Source organism: Strongylocentrotus purpuratus, unplaced genomic scaffold, assembly GCF_000002235.5.
Source record: "Strongylocentrotus purpuratus isolate Spur 01 unplaced genomic scaffold, Spur_5.0 spur5_scaffold_13, whole genome shotgun sequence".
Lineage (NCBI taxonomy): Eukaryota > Metazoa > Echinodermata > Echinoidea > Camarodonta > Strongylocentrotidae > Strongylocentrotus > Strongylocentrotus purpuratus.
The window spans coordinates 15,557,439-15,575,948 of record NW_022145598.1 but is presented as its reverse complement, the minus strand read 5'-3'; the positions used below and the strand labels follow the sequence as shown (position 1 = coordinate 15,575,948).

The 18,510-nt window shown below is 36.7% G+C and overlaps 1 protein-coding gene across 1 annotated transcript; it reads left to right on the top strand.

Moving 5' to 3' along the window:
* Positions 1–2,902: 2,902 nt before the first annotated feature.
* On the top strand, positions 2,903–12,860 carry LOC105442365 (lactadherin-like). Its single transcript, XM_011674406.2, has 8 exons — positions 2,903–3,164; positions 4,259–4,417; positions 5,076–5,246; positions 6,121–6,443; positions 8,143–8,296; positions 8,869–9,086; positions 10,725–10,874; positions 12,650–12,860. Exons 2-8 carry the CDS (start codon positions 4,348–4,350, stop codon positions 12,791–12,793), a joined length of 1,230 nt encoding a protein of 409 aa, XP_011672708.2. The 5' UTR covers positions 2,903–3,164; positions 4,259–4,347; the 3' UTR covers positions 12,794–12,860.
* Positions 12,861–18,510: the final 5,650 nt, after the last annotated feature.

Here is an 18,510-nt window from a genome sequence, read left to right as displayed (position 1 = left end):
CAAATTGAGAAGTGCGAATGCTGCCATGCATGCAAGCTATTTTCTAATCAAATGTTCGCCGATAGGTTATTGCTGTAAAATACTTTTTATGCTATCTTCCGTTTTAAATATTGTCAATATTCACGTATAACCGACGACTATTGTTTAATTTGTGCTATGATTCTTTATAGTTTCTTTGTATTACTCATCTACAAGAGAATTGCCAAACAGCAAATAATGATAATGATAATAAAAATAAAAATGATAATAACGAAAATAAAGGTTTTGCGGCCGATTTCACACTTTTTTTCAATTCAACTTCATATACCGAGCATTCAAATTCGTGCAAGTTGCACTCGTAGTGTTGAATCAGCTTTCAAAATTAAAAATCCGTTCATTCAAATTCACTATCCGTGCAATAGATTTTTAAATCGGGTAATTCAAATGTTAAATAATACCACGTTTAGATCTATGAAAAACGCGAGGTAACATTCGGAGGTTACCTCGTGTCGTCCTGTGTTCACTGTACAAGTAGATCTAAACGCCCGCGGAACAAAGCACGAACACGAGCTAACGCGAGGTAAAATTTAGGGGGGGGGCCTGGTAAGAGAAAAAAGGGTTGAAAAGTTGAGTGAGAGGGATTGGAGAGAGACAGAGAGCAAGAAAGTGAGAAAGAGAGAGAATGCACTGTAAAAAAATAATAGTCGAAATAACTCAATAAAATTGAGGAAAATGATTGCCTTATTTTTATTAAGTAGATATTACCTACGGCATCTTAAGTAGAATTTACTTATTTTGCTGAATAAATTTTTACTCAGTTAAATCGAGTTACATTAACGTAAATAATTTAAGTATTGTAATCATTTTAGATAATTAAAAAAAAAGCTATGATAGGATTACATATTGCACGATTTGGTACCCATCTAATCTAACAAGTAACATCCACTAATCATTCACTACTTCTATTCAAGATTAATCACTAATCACTATTAAACACTACTTCTATTTAAGATTTAATTTAACCGTATATATATATATATATATATATACCACCATCACAAACTATTACATACGCTTCAATTCGACACATATTGAAAGGCTCCAAATTTTATATATACTTGATCGTAGCATCTTAAAAGATAAATTGGTTGACAATTTCCTGAAATATCAAGTTTTTATTTGTTTTGAACTGGGTAACAATTAAAAATTGTCTTGTCTTTGCTTAGCCATTTTAAAAGAATTAGTAAATGTTTTAAAGTCCTTAAATTTTCATTCAACCACAAAAAAGAATTGTTTTATTTAAAAAAGAGTTTAATTTGGTCTTAATGAATATTCATAAATTATGTAAATATTTCTATTACGCACTGCATCGGTCCTTACTTTAAAAAGATAAGAATAATCAACATAAATTGTTTGAGTAATACGTATCATTTCTGATTTTGAGTTAAAATTACTAAATTAATACAAGCTGAAATTACTTAAAGTTCTTATGTATTTGATTTTACTTAAATATTCCACGTATGTTCTACTAAATTGAAAGTTTGAGTTAGCAAGACTTGAATTTAGTGCGTAAGTGGCAAAACTAATGTTTTCAAGTAAATTCTACATGGAAAAAATACGTAAAAATTACCAATGAGCAAATTCTTTTTTACAGTGTGGGGAAAGATTGACAAGAGAGAGAGACAGGGCGAGAATGAACAAGAACCTATATATATATATATATATATATATATATATATATATATATAATTATTATAATATTTATAATAATAATAACAGTGGGGTCTTGTATAGCGTTCATGTCTGACACGTTACTTTATCACCACTGCCATGACCGTGCTCGAGCATTCTGAGGAATTTATCCTACGACAGGTTCATATTTCCTTCACAAGGATAGAGTGTGGCAAATGTAGATAAATGTTTCCTCAAATGGCCAGATCCTCAAATGGCAGACACAGGCGAATCAACGTGAGGAAGGGGATTTGAAGTATTTGACTATATCCCTTCCAGATTTCCACAATTAGTAACAGCTATGACCAAGTATATTGAATATTGACGTATCCACTCGACCATGCTGCATGCTCGCTCGCTATAGTAAGGTGTAACATAATCACAATCTAGATTTTATTAGAGAACGATAGGAAAGAGCATTCCTGAATGGGTTCATGAGCTATATTTTATCCAATAAGGGAGTTTACAGATAAAATCTGCGCATGGGCAGATAAAGGTCATTTGTACCAAAAAGGTAAAACCCAGAGAGATTAATACTGGTTATGCGCTCATGAAAGTTATGTAACATTATTCATTTATGCACCAACGGTACATTCTATGATACGCAGGTGGAAGTATTCTTTTCAAGAGGGCAAACAAAAGGTATTCATGAAGCACATCTAGGACTTCGGCAATTATTATTCTAATATGCTCAAAGTGGAACTTCTCCATGTGTAAAAGATCTGTGGATATTTGGGGTCATTTGTACCATGTGCTATCTGTAAAATCCCTTATACACAAATTGTTAGAGAGAGAGAGATTCAAGTAAATATGGACAACATTTTCGAACTGAGAGGGAGCGAAACCAAATTAACCGGGAGCACCGGTAAATTCAAATTTCTATTTCTATTTTATTTTTTCCAAATCCAAAGCGGTTTAGAGCATATTTTTTGTTTAGAGTTGAGTGTTCTAACACTAGGTTTCACAATGGTAATGCAAATTTTAATTTCATGATCCGATCCTGTTGAAATATTCCCCAAACTGTGTATTAACTTTAATGCAGCAAAAACACCCTCATCCATCAACGATCTATGAAAACAAAGGAGTCCTTTTTCTCCCCCCCCCCCCCCCCCCCATTTTACGCAACTGCTCCCCGGTGCCTCGTATTTCGTATCCCCCCGGTCATGAAAAGAAATCGCCGCCCCTGGTGACTGTTATACGCTACTGAAATCAATGCAGCTGATTTGCTGTTGTATAATTCGTTATAGAGATGTCACACTTGTTTTTTTATTTAAAAAAAATATGAAACAGGGGCCCTTCCTAGCCGATTAACTTTTGTTCCCTTCTCGTATTCATTTCAAATTGAGCTTGTCTCTCTGGTCCTTGTCTTCACGGAGGAACTTGTGAGGAGACCGATACAGGATTTAACTGCACCTCCTGCTTAGATGGCTACCGTGGTGACAGGTGCGAGTATGGTAAGTGTAATATTCGGGGCGGGGGGCTTCTGGGAATGCCGCCCCCGTTGTTTCACAAGGAAAAATTGGGATAAAATAAAAGAACAGCAAGGGGAAATAAAAAATATGCAAAGGAAAACGGTTCCTTTCTACAAAAATGTTATATCCCTTGACGCTCTTTGGGTGGTGATTCTATTCTAATTATTTCTAAGGTCTGAAGTCTAAATATTGATCTTACAGTTAGCAAGTTCCTTCCTTTTTTGACGGGGTCCGTCAAAGATCACATCAGTCGCTGACTCAGTCCTACGTCAGTCATAAATGACGCCTCGTTTTCAACTTTTGGAGAAAGGATTTTTCGTTTTGTGACATTCAAGAACCTATTTCTCTGTAACTCTGTAACTTTTGTTTTTCTAACATGATCACAAAGACTTTAGATAAATCAAAGCAAGGACATTTTTCCAAACATTTTTCGTATATCTCACAGACGTCATTAGTGGAATACGCCATTGTAGTAATAAAGGTAATACCAAGTTTTGGTAAATTTTGAAAATTGGGTTGATGGTGATTCTTTACAATTTTGATATATTTGGATGCCCTTGTGGATTTATTATAAGCTCTAGAAAATTTAGCCCCTAAAACACTTTTGCTTTCGAGAAAAATTAAATATAAAAATGTACCGGTGCTCCCGGTAAATTTTGGTACATTTCAAATAGCACTTAGAGCCGTACAATGGTAGCTGCGACGATGAAAGTCTGACTCAGAATATGCATTTGTGATATAGAATTTCCCAACGGGAATAGCTAATTGGTCGATTTTAGTCAAGACTACATTGTTTTATAGCTTAATTAGAACTTGAGAGGGACCTATACAAGATAAAGAGTTTATTATTTACAATTTCATAACTTTATACTCGATTTCAACCGCGACAACGATCACTGAATATTGTAGGATCGCATATGCTTCCAATATGTTTATTTGAACCAAAATTCATGACCCCATACCAAAACTTTGTATTACCTTTAATGCATTTCAGTAACCTCAGCTGAGTAAGTGATGGGACAAGGCTATTAAGATTGTCTTAGATTGATTTTAAAAAAATGTAATTGCCTTTCCAGATGCATTCATCCACACCTTAAAACTCGTTGGAGGAAACCAAAATGAAGGACGAATCGTTTTCACAACTCGCACCAATCCTACCAAGTTCATGCCGATTCACCAAGAGCACTGGAACAAAAACTCATCTGACCTGATCTGTCGATATCTCGGGTTTGAAGGTATGCCTGTTAGAAAAAATTCACATCAAATGGCGAATTGTACAATTTGCTTGTTTGGATGAATAACCATAGACATAACCACTAAAAAACATAAACCATTAATTTCGAGATACGGCTGGATTGCTCTACATTCAGAGACAACTTCGATTTCTTTGTTAACCTCAATGCACGATCTCCCATTTGCCACACGAATGCACCCTTTGCCATAATGATTGCTTTGTGGAACGTTAGTATGGCTTTGCAAAATTATGAATTTTCAAGTCGTCAGTAGCTCAATAAAAACTATTTTAACACTGGTACAGATTAATGTTGCACTACGAACAGTCTGACCTATCACATGATAAATACAATCTGGCACAGTATTTTCTGAGTGGCATGTTTAGACTTAACATAACGGCTCTTTTCTCCCTCTCTTGTGTATGTTGTAGGTTTTTAAAACTTGATGATAACCCGCAGAATATCGTTTAATAATTTTGTATTGAAGGTATCTCTTGGCTTAATGCCTTGAACTAAATTGCTGTGCTAAGTAATGACAAGTTATTGCGGATACGTGGCCATAATGATATCTATCGCATTATTTTGGATGAAAAGTTTAACCATATATGAAAATTCAGCGATGTATATTCATGAATTTCTATTTTATACTTGGTTTCATAAGGCGCGTTTGCCACTGTAAGCGGAGTGCAATACAATGCCTCGTCCATAGACGCCAATGTCGAAGCTGCAGCAGTGATATGTCCACCTAATACCACAAATATTACCGACTGCTGGCACAATGAAACGATGGAGACTGTGAATGAGGAGAACATAGCAGTCGTCTGCTGTCCGGGTGAGTAAGCCTCATAGTGGTCAAGTGGTTTAAAAATCTGATTGGAAATGCATAGGCCATGGGTTCGATCCCCGGCATGGCGGTCCTGAAGTCCTAAAGCAAGAATTTAAAAATCTACATCGCTTCTCACTTCTTCTTCTTCTTCTTCTTCAAAATAATCTGCCTCCTTGAATACTGAAGATGCTTGCAGATGCCGTATACTCGGCCTGGTTGTTAAATTTGTATCAGGTAGGATAAGATACGAAAGTCATTTGCTGAACATTGTTAAAGCGTCTTCAACATGCTGCCTTGCTGGAATGATCCCCAGGGAGTGAATAATGTGCATACATTGTGGGAGTACAAGCATGAATCCGATGACCGGGACAATAATGATATATTTTACCGACAGTGCTTCAGATTTACGTATACTGCCATCTGCTGCTCAAAATATCCCCATGTGTCGACAGCCATGTCCCACAATGCTTCACCAACTGCGTGACGGGCGCGTGATGATGCTTGGGTACAGGAAGAAGAAATCGCTCCATAATTATGTAGCCCTGTATACGCCTTCACCGAAAGATGGCGCAATTGAAAAATACATTACAGCAGTGATGTATTGTATTACAATTTGTATACTTTATTGAATATGTACAACATTAGTTTGGAAACTTATGAAAATTATTATTGCAAATATGTCTGTGTTTATAATGTATGTGAAAATGTACTATGTTTATACTGTAAGAACAATTATGTACCTCTTTATCATTTTGTACATGAGAATCTGAATAAAGAAGAAAAAAAACTTTAAAACAAAAAAGAGGTAACGATATCTGTAATAATACCCATCCTTCGAGGCTAAAACTCGATGTTTTTGTCCTTTATATTTTACGTTCAGAACTCATGTGTAATCCACTCGGTGATCCACTTGGACTTGAAAGAGGCACTATTCCTGACTCTGCTATTACCTCTTCTGGTTGTATTAATTCGACATCTTATTGCACTCAGCATGCCCGTCTTAACGGCCCGTCTGCTTGGGTCCCGAATGCGGCAAACCCGAGGTGGGTCGACGTCCAGTTTGAATCAAGCTGTGTAGTAACGGGCATCGCCATTCAAGGAAGCCAACCGCCGTATTTTTGGACTACGTCATACACTATCTCATTTGGCACAAGCAGTGGGGATCGGTATGACTATGTCGACGTGTATTCCCAAAAAATCCAGGTAGGCTACATCTTCGATTGTCTTCTTGTAAACAATCTCTTGTTGAAAAATAAGTATAGAACAACCAACCCGTTTGAATTAATGCATGTTTCACATCAGCTCCTCAATTACATTGATCAGACTTGAATGAAATGAACTTGAATCGGTTATAAAAAGTCCTTTGTTTTCTTATTTAATTTGCATTTATTATACATTCCAACAACACATACATGAATATGTAGTACAGAGAGGGGATACAAACAATCGCAAAACAGTTTTGGTCTCATGGTCTAGTTGGTACGTCGCTGGACTGTGAATCCCTTGGTTTGCGGTTCGAGTCCCTCTGCGGCACTTATATCCTCTGGCAAGATTTCTATCTACATTTGCCGCTCTCAACCCAGGTGCAGTAAATGGTTACCCGTTCGGAAGCAATTCCTTGAATGCTCATTTTTAGTTCGAAGGTTCAAAGGTCATACAGGTTGTATCCTTGTTATCGCGATATCTTAAACACCATTCGTGGTATTAGCCTCAAACATTAGATTTAAGGTAAATAGGTCAAAGGTCACATAGGTAAATTTCTGAAATTACTTTTTTTTAGCCTTGGTATCGCAAAATCTAAACATGGTGACTGTATTAATATAGGAAAATGATCCAAATACATTTTTGGGCTAATAGGTCAAGATCATATAATAATATGAATATTTATATAGCGCCGGTATCCGCCAGGCTCTGACGCTCATGGCGCTGTACATATTACAATCACAAACATATCACTTTCTTAACTAAAATAAAATAAACTAAGACAACACAAATTGTTACGCTACCGGTACATTTAAATAATTAAATAGCACTGTTTAGAAAGAGATGGGCTTTTAGAGCAACTTTGAAGCCATGGAGGGCAGTTAAGTTACGAATATTAAGTGGCAGCTTAATCCAAAGGGACAGACCAGAATGAGAAAAATCTTCCCAAAAACTGCGCGTCTTAGGGACAACTAATAAGGAGGATTGAGATGAACGAAGATGTCTTGTGGGCTTATACTTAACAATCAACTTGATATCGTAGGAAGGAGCAAAGTCATCCAAGGAATGGAAAACTAGCAACAACAACTTAAAAATGATTCGGTCACATACCGGGAGCCATTGAAGAGTTTTGAGAATGGGGGTGATGTGAGTTCTCCGATTGTCGATTGACATTGTATTACAGTTTTATTTTTTTATTTTTCATCGTAATATGTCAAGAATAATTCCTTATATTTCCTACAATGAATTTAGGGCGGAGAAATATAGGAGACGCAGTCGCATGTGTTTTGTTACATCATGTCCCTCCGTTTCAATTTAATCATTTTGGTTAACAATGATTCGTTTTTTTCCTCAATTATCTTATTTTCGTGTGACAACGACTATATTACTTTCTTGTTGCACGTTAATTATGGAATGAATATGTCTCAAAATCGTGATTAGGCCTATGATGATACCGGATTAAATCAAAGTAAATGCGGGGTCCTAAGGAGGAACAGCGTTGGTGTTTTATGGAGCTTTCCTTGGAAAATCGAAATTCTTCTTCTTTTTGTTTCTATTGTTATTACTATCATTATCATCATCAATTTTATTCTTTATTGTAATTGTCATTATCATTACTGTAATTATTATTATTATTAAATCAAATCAAATAATGGATTATGTAGACACTTGATACCTGAGATGAATAAAATATCAATAGATGTTCCCAGGAAGTTATGACCTAGAACCCGCAGTGACCAATGCCTTCGTGGTACCAATGTTGGCAAGCTCAGTTCGGATCACACCATACAGCTACTATGGGATCGCTCTTCGGCTGGAGCTCTACGGGTACGGACCTCTCAATGAAATCATAGGTAAGTTTAAAAAAGTGTTGATGTTTCAAGTGATTTACAATGTGCCATTGAATCTGAATCTGAAACTGTTTTGTTCCTGGTCCTCGGAAGTGGGATACTAGGGACTTTTAGATGTGCACAACGACATAGTGGCCTGCTTCGTGCGACGTCCTTTTAAGGCACTGATGCCGGGGATGGTAGAAGTAATTTCCAGGTTCGAATGGTTCCTGGAAAGAAGTAGTCCGGATTCTGTCCGTTTTTACATATTTGTTCTTTAATCACCCCCCCCCCCCCCCCCCACACACACACACACACCACCCCGCGAGTACGCGTCAACACAGAGCACGATTTCTCCACCAATCGCGTGATCCCCGAAACTACACCTGTCGAAATGAATGAAAGGACCAGGCGCGGTACCAGGAGGCCACCCCCCCCCCCCCCTCCCCCGCTTATTTAGCGGCTGGCTGAGTCGTTGCAATTTTTTGGGGGGGATAAAAAAAAAAAGTAGTAGCATCAGTAATTATAGCATTAGTGGTAATTATGATAATTTATTATTTGTCATAATTATGTAATCATCTCTTTGGTATTGACAGCATCTATGAACCACGGTGTTCAGCTGGGCTGCACCCCTCCTGTCCTCGGAAAGGGGCTTGGGGTCGAAGATGGAAGGATACCAAACAGTAGTCTCACCTATTCATCAGATCCATATGGCGGGAGGCTGAATGCCATCGGCATGGATGGTGTATCCGGTGGCGTGTGGGTTGCGTCCATAAGTGATCAAGCTCAAAGTGATCAAAATAGATGGATGAAGGTGATGTACCGCTTAGTGATAACAAAATTAATGTACTACAGTATTTTATTTTCAATTTATTGTCCAATATTGGAAATTTGCTTTGCTCACATTTTACAAACGTACAAAGAATCAAAATATTAAAGTTTACATACATAATAAATCGTATAGTTTGACATAGACAATTCTTTAGAATATTGCTTGATAGAAAGTTTTCCTACGTTATTATAAAAGAAAATAAATAAATTATTTTTTTATGTTCGAGTGAATGAGATAGCCCGGAAACGTAACGAAAATAACATTACAGAAATAAAGAAGAACACATAATTCAGGTAGCATTTTGATTGTATTTGCGGATCGAGAAAGGAACAAAGGAATTTAGAAAACGTTGAGTACGACAGTTCATTGAACGAAGTCGTTTACCAGAACGCATAAAAACATAGTATGGAAAGACGGGATGATTTTCGTTTTCATAATTTGTTTTAGTTCTAGAATAATGTTGGACTCGCATGCGACATTCAAATTCTGAATTTCACTGGTGATCTTCCCTGCTTGTTTGGTGATTCTCTGGAGTTTGAAAAGGTCTTTCTTCCTACACCTCCCGTACCAGACAATACAACTGAATAACATAACACTTTCTAAGCCCATTCCACACTTTACGATCCTCCTGTCATAAACTTTGCGAAGAAATTCTGATTATATTAGATATGGAAATCTATACAATGTGAATATCTTCCATATTTATGTTCCATACACTGATAAGGATACCTACAACCGGAATTAAAGTGAATGTTAGCGTTTTATCCAGAGTAGAAACCCGGGCCGGCATGAAATCGTAAACAATCGCACCTTTGATCTGACGTCAATGCGAGTTTGAGCCGATTTAGCTTTTCTTCTTCGAAGAAAGCTTGAAATTGATTGAAAGTTAGAATGTGTATTAATCATGTGACTATTGAGAGCCCCGATCATTAAGAATGTAAACGTTTGAATGATCACATCAAATGGTATTGGCAATTCTTCCAAAATTGGATGTTTGTCAGATCTTGTTGTTAGCGCCTGGCCAAAGTCAAGGGCTTTGACTGACTCCATAGTTTTTCAGTTTGCAGTCTCATCTTTGAAAAAGGCTTGTGTAACCATGGTAACTGGGGCTTTTACCAGTTGTAAATGTTATCATGTTTGAAATCCCCGTCGATCGACATAAGGCTCACGGGTAATCAGGCGCGTACGCAGACGGGGGGGGGGGGGGGTAACCCCCCCCTCAGATTTTGTTAATGTGTGGGTATCGGAGGATAACCCCCCCCCCTTACTTTTTGACAAATATGAACATTAAAAAAATTATTTAAAAAACTTTGTTGTGTTAAAGGGTGAACAAAAAACTGACCTTACCCTTTCACTGGAGAGACATTTGACAACAGTTTAAGAACTTGACTGAAAACTGTCTGATCGATTGTACGTTGTACTTCCATGCAATATAATATATAAATATATATACATATATATATATATATATATATATATATAAATATACATAATGTACATGTATACAGTGGCACTTCTTTAACATTTGCATAAAATAGTGAGATTGTCGATCTTTTCCAAAATAGTTTATGGGATTAGTTCAATTTTTCTAAAACCTACTCTGTTTGAATCATATCCCAGGTCGACTTAGGAAAGGATTGCAATGTTACCGGTGTCATAACTCAAGGCAGCCCTAATGGCCCCCGACGGTATACAGCTTTCCTGATTTCCTATTCATTAGACAACAATGTATGGACCTTTGCATTGGAAAGAGAATGCGGATCGCGCAAAGTGAGTATTCATAATCACCGTAATGATGTTTTTAAATGATTGATTTGGTGAATCCAGATTTTCAGACATTAGCAGGCTATTTTTTTTGTTATAGCAATACAGGGTGGGGCGGTCGCTATTAGTTTTTGTCTGATATGTGAATCCATCTATGCTCATAGAAATGAGTTAATATGCATTGAATTTTAAAAATAAATTATTTGCATCGCATAGCTGAAGAAGAAGATAAAATAAGAATATTCCATGTCCAAATCAACTACTTTCCATTTTTGTTTTTTTGCAAAAACACCCCGTGAAACATATGGCTCCGGTTAGTCTCATTTCACAACGCCCCCTATCGTCAGAGCATGATCAGAGTCAGCAGCCTAACATGTTAGCCTATGGACGTTTTTTTTTTTTAAATCATTAAAAATTCATTTGTTGTTTAAACGAAAAGCACATCCACCCCGACGTACGTTATCACTAGCTCTTTCATTGGAGCCCTAATGTCTCATTGCCTTTTGAAAGTTCACCCACCGTAATTTTTCAAAATAGTTTACAAGCTCGTCATTGCCTACAATACACATGTGAAACGAGTCTAACTTTGGACTCGGTTTACCAAGCGATTCGAAGATTATAGGTCGAGCACACGAAACATAAAAAGCATGAATTATCATAGATCACTTCTGCCTATTTCATTATGTCCATTTCATCCAACCCCCCACCGTAATTTTTCCATTTAGTAAAAGCAAACATTTTGCCGAGTTTAGCAAAAACATGAATATTCATGAACGGTCAGACAATACAGCCTTTTAGTACGTAACGTATAGTGAATGGGAATGGGCGATGATCCGTTCAGGAGGTAGAGGTCAGTGGTTTGTGCTGGCAATGTTCACGCGAGCGAAAATGAGACAATCGGAGCAATATGAGAAGAAGCAGCAGAAGAAGGAGAAAGGTGTGCGTCTCTCTATTCTTTTTCTTCAATCTGAGTGTAGAAAATCAAAGTTTGCACTTGTTCTAAAAACCTATATAGCTCCGAAACGGAGGAGTAAATTGATACCCGAGTATGGTGGCATTTATGGCTACAGCGCGAGTTATACCAGTCAGACACAAACTCCGAAAACCGAATACAGGCAAATTACATGTACTTGGAAAACAGCTAATTACGTTCAGTAAAAATAGCACCCTCACAAGTTTGATGCGAGGCAGCGTGCATGGGGGAAATCTTTTGCAGTCAATTCAACATATTGACGATATAGATTTTTGTAAAATATTGCTGTGGTTCAACTATCTTCAAATCCCATGAAGGGTTAGTCATGTTAGGAACCTTCCAAATGGCAGACGTATGAAATATGTGTATCCATAGATTTATTCAAAATTGTTTTCAACCACAGGTTGTCGTTGACATATTTTCCTCATGGCTTTTGTACAACGTGCTTCGTAATAAACGATGAGGGCACTATATTTAATGTGCGTTTTCCCCTATTTTCCGAGTATTTGCCTGTATTCTGTTTTCTGACTTCGTGTCTGACTGTATTTGTAATGGAATCAAACGCATACGAAATATCCTCCTGAAAAATAGTTTTTCTAAAGAAAAAAATGATATTCCGGCACCCGATATTCCCTGTTCTACGGCGATTTTTGACATGAACATGTTTAGTTCTATTCTCTTCTTTCAAAACATTTCGAAAATATGTTTTAACAGTAGCTATGAAATACCTGCTAGCCACCCGGACTCGTTGGAGTTCATCTTTAGTTGTTATTTAAAGGAATGTATCCTCGTTTTGACTTTTTTGCAGACATATCCAGGGAACTTCGATGGGTCTTCTTTATTGACGATACTTTTTCCTAAACCAGTAAGAGCACGTTACATCCGAGTGCATCCCACGCAATGGAATCAAGGTGGTGGACTGCGATTAGAGATACTCGGGGTGGACAACTGATTTGAGGGACCCTCTGCGTATACAACTAATACACCAGTTTACGGTTAGGGGCGCCATTTTAATTGGCGAGTAAACAAAGCCAATGACCTAGAGATCATGTATTTATGCGTAAATTAAGATTGCGCCCATGCAAAGTATGATGACATCACTGCCTATGCGCTGCGTTGTGCGCGCACATCATCATTTGCATGGGCGCAATTTACGCATAAATACATGACCTCTAGGTCATTGGCTTTGTTTTCAAAGCCAATTAAAATGGCGCCCATGTCTGCGCATGCGCACTGATGTAACCGTAAACTGGTGTATACACCAGTTTACAGTGGTATCAGAGCGCATGCGCAGACATGGGCGCCATTTTCTTTGGCGAATAAACAAAGCCAATGACCTAGAGGTCATTTGGTTTGTGCGTAAATTAAGATTGCGCCCATGCAAGTTATGATGTGAGTGCACAGCGCAGCGCGCAGGCAGTGATGTTATCATAATTTGCATGGGCGCAATTTTAATTACGCACAAACCACTGACCTCTAGAGGTCATTGGCTTTGTATACTCGTCAATTAAAATGGCGCACACAACTGTAAACTGGTGTATTCAGAGAGCTCAACATGGACATGTCGGCCGCCATTACTGGGGGCCATCGAGAATACTAAATAATTGGTACAGCATTCCCGCTTTAGTTCAGGGACGGCCGTGCACCTGTCAGATTACATAGGACATTAAACCATCTCGTGATAATTATGCGATTGGGTGTCTCCCAAAGCTGGGAGACGAAACATGAAACCCCTATCGGTCTATACAGTGCGTCCCAGAAAAAACGAAACCGAGAAGTATCGATGTTCTTTCATAACTTAATCACAACTATAATTAATGAATGATACATAATCGGAAAGCTTAGAGTCTCCCCTTTCATGTGATGCTACTCAGATAATGCATATTTCACGCATGAGTGATTAAAAGCAATTTGAAGAAAGGAAACCAAAAATACATTTGGCGGGCGGTATCTGAATTTCAAAGAAAAATTCACATTTCTAGAAAGTTGAGTTTCTGCCCTTTCATATGACACCTCAATCAGGAAAAATTAGCAAGGAATGACAAAGTTCTGTTTGTTTAAAGTAGTGCTTGCATTTCCATAATTCTATTAAACGAATTCGTTTTCACTGGCAAATCAGCTTTTTTCTACGGCAGGCACCCAGTGAAAACGAATTCATTTGTTAAAATTATGAAAATGTAAAGGCTACTTTAAACAAACAGAACTTTGCTATTCCTGGCTCATTTTTCTTGATTGAGGTATCATATGAAAGAGCAGAAAATGAACTTTCTAGAAATGTGAATTTTTCTTTGAAATTAAGATACCGCCCGCCAAATTACTTTTTGGTGTCCTTCGTTCAAAATTGCTTTTAATGACTAATGCGTGAAATATGCATCACGTGAGTAGCATCAACTAAATGAGGAGACTCTAAGCTTTCCAAATATGTATCATTCATTAATTATGGTTGTGATTAAGTTATGATTAAACATCGATACTTCTCGGTTTCGTTTTTTCTGGGACGCACTGTATAGTAAATACAAGGAAACTTTCCTATTTAACATAATTACATGTATTTGATTGGTCGATTGATTGATTGAATTTGGTATTTTGGAAAAGGAGGGAGAGTACAAGGAATATAATATGAATAGAAGACATCATATGAAAATGTATGACATATTGATTTTGGAACCGCAAGAAGAACGTATACATAGCATACGGAATGAAAACGAGTAATTTTTCGGAGCTGTCTTTTTATCTGATGCTGTTTCTGGGGTAACATTGCTTCAATGTATAAAGGACGGGTAAATAAATAGTTATTGAAATAGTTAAGATTTATAAAAAGAAGGAAATTAAAAAAAACAATTGCCAGATGTATCGACCTACTATCCAATATCCCGTTTGACGTTCAGATTTAAGTTTAGTTCACAACAGGCGAGTAAGGAAATATGACTATCTCTGTGTCTTTCAGTCCCATATGACAGGTTCACAAATTCGTCAGTGTTCCTAGCGTTGTACTCGTGTGTTTTACGCGGGGGCAACACGTGGTGGAGCTTTGGCGAAGAGTCAACCATTTATTTGGCGAATGAGACACAGAGACTACTGTTCCTCCTGTTACCAAGGGTTGGGTAGCTGTATGCAGGGGCGTACGCAGGGAGGGGGGTTGGGGGTTCAAACCCCCCCCCCCCTTTGGTATTTTTTTGTTTTTTTGTTTTTTTGTTTTTTTTAATTAAAAAAAAAAAAAATTATGCCCACGGCTAACGTAAAGTGACCTTACCCCCCCCCCCCCCCCCCCAACGAACAAAAATGTCAAATTTTGAAATTTCGAGACCAAAAAAAAAAAAAAAAAAGGTCCGCTTTTTGGTTTTAAAAATGTCTTGCTTCATAAATTCTACTACCATTTAATATGCTATCCGTAGCCGAACATACTACATACATACAAGTGCCAGCTCCTAAGGGAGAACAGTCCCTGAGTAAATAGGAGATGATATTTAAAATTATTATTACTTTTATTATTATCATTATTTTCATTATTATTTTCAGCATCATCATCACCATCATTGCTTTTATTGTTGTTGATGAGAGAACATAATGATGACCATACCCTGGTTATTATTATTTCTTCTATTCTTCTTCTTCTTCTTATCTTTATTATTAGAATTAGAATTATGATTATCATTTATTATTATTGTTAGTATTTCTATTATCACTAGTGAAATTCGATTTGTACCGTGTAATTCCAAAAGTTCTTTAATGTTTCCATACGAATTTGGCCTGCTTATAAGCAGGATATTAATGGGGGTATCCGTTAATTATATTGTGTATATATCATTGTGCTTGTCTTAAATATATCTTAGATGGTTTAGTTGTACTTTTAAGAGATCGCATATTCCAGAGTGTTAACCTGAAAGTGGTGAAAAGAAACGAAGTGTCGTTTATCATTTTATAAATTAGCTTCATTTTTCAATTATATCTACCATTTTTTAAATATACTTTTCCCTTTTAAATCTCTTAGAAGCTATTCAAAATTTGAGATACTGTGTTTATGAAAAAAGTGAAAGAAAAGCAGTAAATAATTGCTTAGCTATGTATATTTCATTTTTGTAAATAGGCTATGCAATTTGCCTTTTCTAATCTTAAATCAAAATGTACGCAAGATGATATATACTTTTCTGTTGTATGCAATTTCATATCGTGCTTCTATATGATTAAACAAACAACTTTTCAGTACTCCATTTTAATCTAATAATGACGTAAGTCTAAATATGTAATAACCAGCAGCGAAGATATGGGGACAGGAGACACGTGCCCCTCTAATTGGAGAAACAAAAGTGGGAAAATAGGAAAACAGTTTTAGAAAAGATAGGAAAGGAAATGTAAAAAAAAAGGGGATAAGTTTTATGTCTAAATATGAAATGACCAGCGCCGTCGCATTGGGAACGTTCTGATTGGAGACAAAAAAGAGGGAGAAATCGAGAAGAGAGAGAATAGGAAATATATAGAGGGGGAAATGAGGGGGGGGGGGGGGTAAAGATGATTGTTTTTTTTCTCCTGCACCTTTCGCCTTATTGTCGGCTCTGTTATTTACTGGTTATAGATGAGTGTGAAGTAAATGCAAATTTAAATCGATACAAGAAAGCTTACTATCAATGCGTCAACAAAAACAATATCATGTTCTTTAGTAGTCGAAGAAGAAAGGCCGTGCTTAGAGGGAGATTGAAAATATCTGGGGCAGAATTAAGAGAAGTGGAGGAAGCGACATTTGTTGGCATTACCATTGACAGACATTTAACATGAAATTCACATGTCAAATATGTTAATGACTGTATATGCGGAGAAAGGTCGGTATCCTCTTTAATTTACGGCACTTTGTCCCTGAATATATATTGATACTGTTGTATAAAGCTTTAATACAGCCAAATGTTATATATGGCATAGGGGTTTGGGGTAGTACTTATAAATTACACTTGAATTATATATTTTATACTTAAAATATGGCTGTACGTGCTTTAACTTTCAAGCCCCATCGTATCCATATTACTTTTTCATGACCTCTAATTGCTGAATGTTTTCCAATACATGAATTATCTATTTGTACTTATGTGTTTGATTTGATAAATGAACGATTACGTTTGATAAATGATCGATTCCATAGTACCTAATTCCTGAAAACATTATTGCAATAGTATACAACATTAATATTTCACTAGACAAAAATCGGGTAGACAATTAATTACGTCTCCCTTATTTAAAACAGACCAAGTAAAGTTTTCGGTTTCGTTTGTTGGAAGTAATTTTTGGAATATGCTTCCTACTAATCTACGAATGGTGAGATCAAGAACCTCCTTTCATAAAAAGCTCACAAAAATCACTCTCAGCTGAAAACCACGAATTATACCTTTGTAATTACATAGTTGTATAAAGAAACCAGTCTGGTTGTTTGGAGTGTAATATTATATACAAATCTTATTTATAGGATTTGGAAACCCATCATGTATCACTATGAACATGGCTGACAAAGAAAGCAGACAACATAATACAGTTCCTCAGGTAGACAAAGGAACATCCCTTCACTGCTATTATGTAAAAATGTGTAGAACAGGTGTCACATACATTTTCACCTGTTCTACACATTTTTACATAATAGCAGTGAAGGGATGTTTCTTTGTGTACCTGGGGAACTGTATATTTTGTCCGCTTTCTTTGTCCGTCATATTCATAGTGTATTCTTCTTTTACTTTACTTTAGGCTTTTGATAACGAGGGTCAGACTCGACTAGCACATGTGCTTTTTCTGACTCTTTTTTTTTTTTTACCAACGATCACAAACTCATTGTAAATAGTCATTTATTGTTTTACTCTTGACACAAAATTTTATAAAACTATTTGTTTTTTGTCATTTATATCGCTGTAGAACACGTATTTTAATTCATGTCATGTTTATATTTATGTTACATAGACATTCTCATTGTGCATTTATATATTTTCTCTTTAAATGGTTTCAATGGTTTGAATTAAATCAATTTAATTCAATTTAATTCAGTAATACCGTAACAAAATATTGTCGCCGCCCTCCCCCCCCCCCCTCCCTCAAGGCTACACCCATGCTACCCCAATGTAGATAGAAACAAAGGAGAACTATCTTGTGTGTTTCGATGTCTATCAATAAATTCAATTGAAACTTGCATTTAACGTGTTTAACATTCGAAGTTTGTGCTGATTCTTTTTTCGGCCTTGGCATTGGGGGACTGGGACACCGGCTACATATCTCAGTCATACCGCCAAAACGAATCCAAACCGAACCCCAAACCGCTCCAAACCGATCAATTCTTAGCCATTTATCGTAATGTTATCTCTTGTTCGGTATGATGTCGGTCTGGCGGTCTGGTCTGATCGGTGTGACTGAGGTATAAACCCTCACCAGATAATTATGACAATGTTATTTCCACAATATGCAAATAAATCTGCAAAAGAACAGTCAGACACAAGTTCGGTACACCTAAGTGCCAACAAATACTTGGAAAAGAGCGAACAACGAGGCAGTTGGTACAAAAGGCACGGGGAAAATCTTGCAAAGTAAACTTTCTGACGATTAATATTTGTTTTTAAAAAAATGTAGTTGGTCGATTAACTACCAAATCAATAAATGATTTACCATGTAAAGATACCATCAAGTTGCCAATCATATGAACTA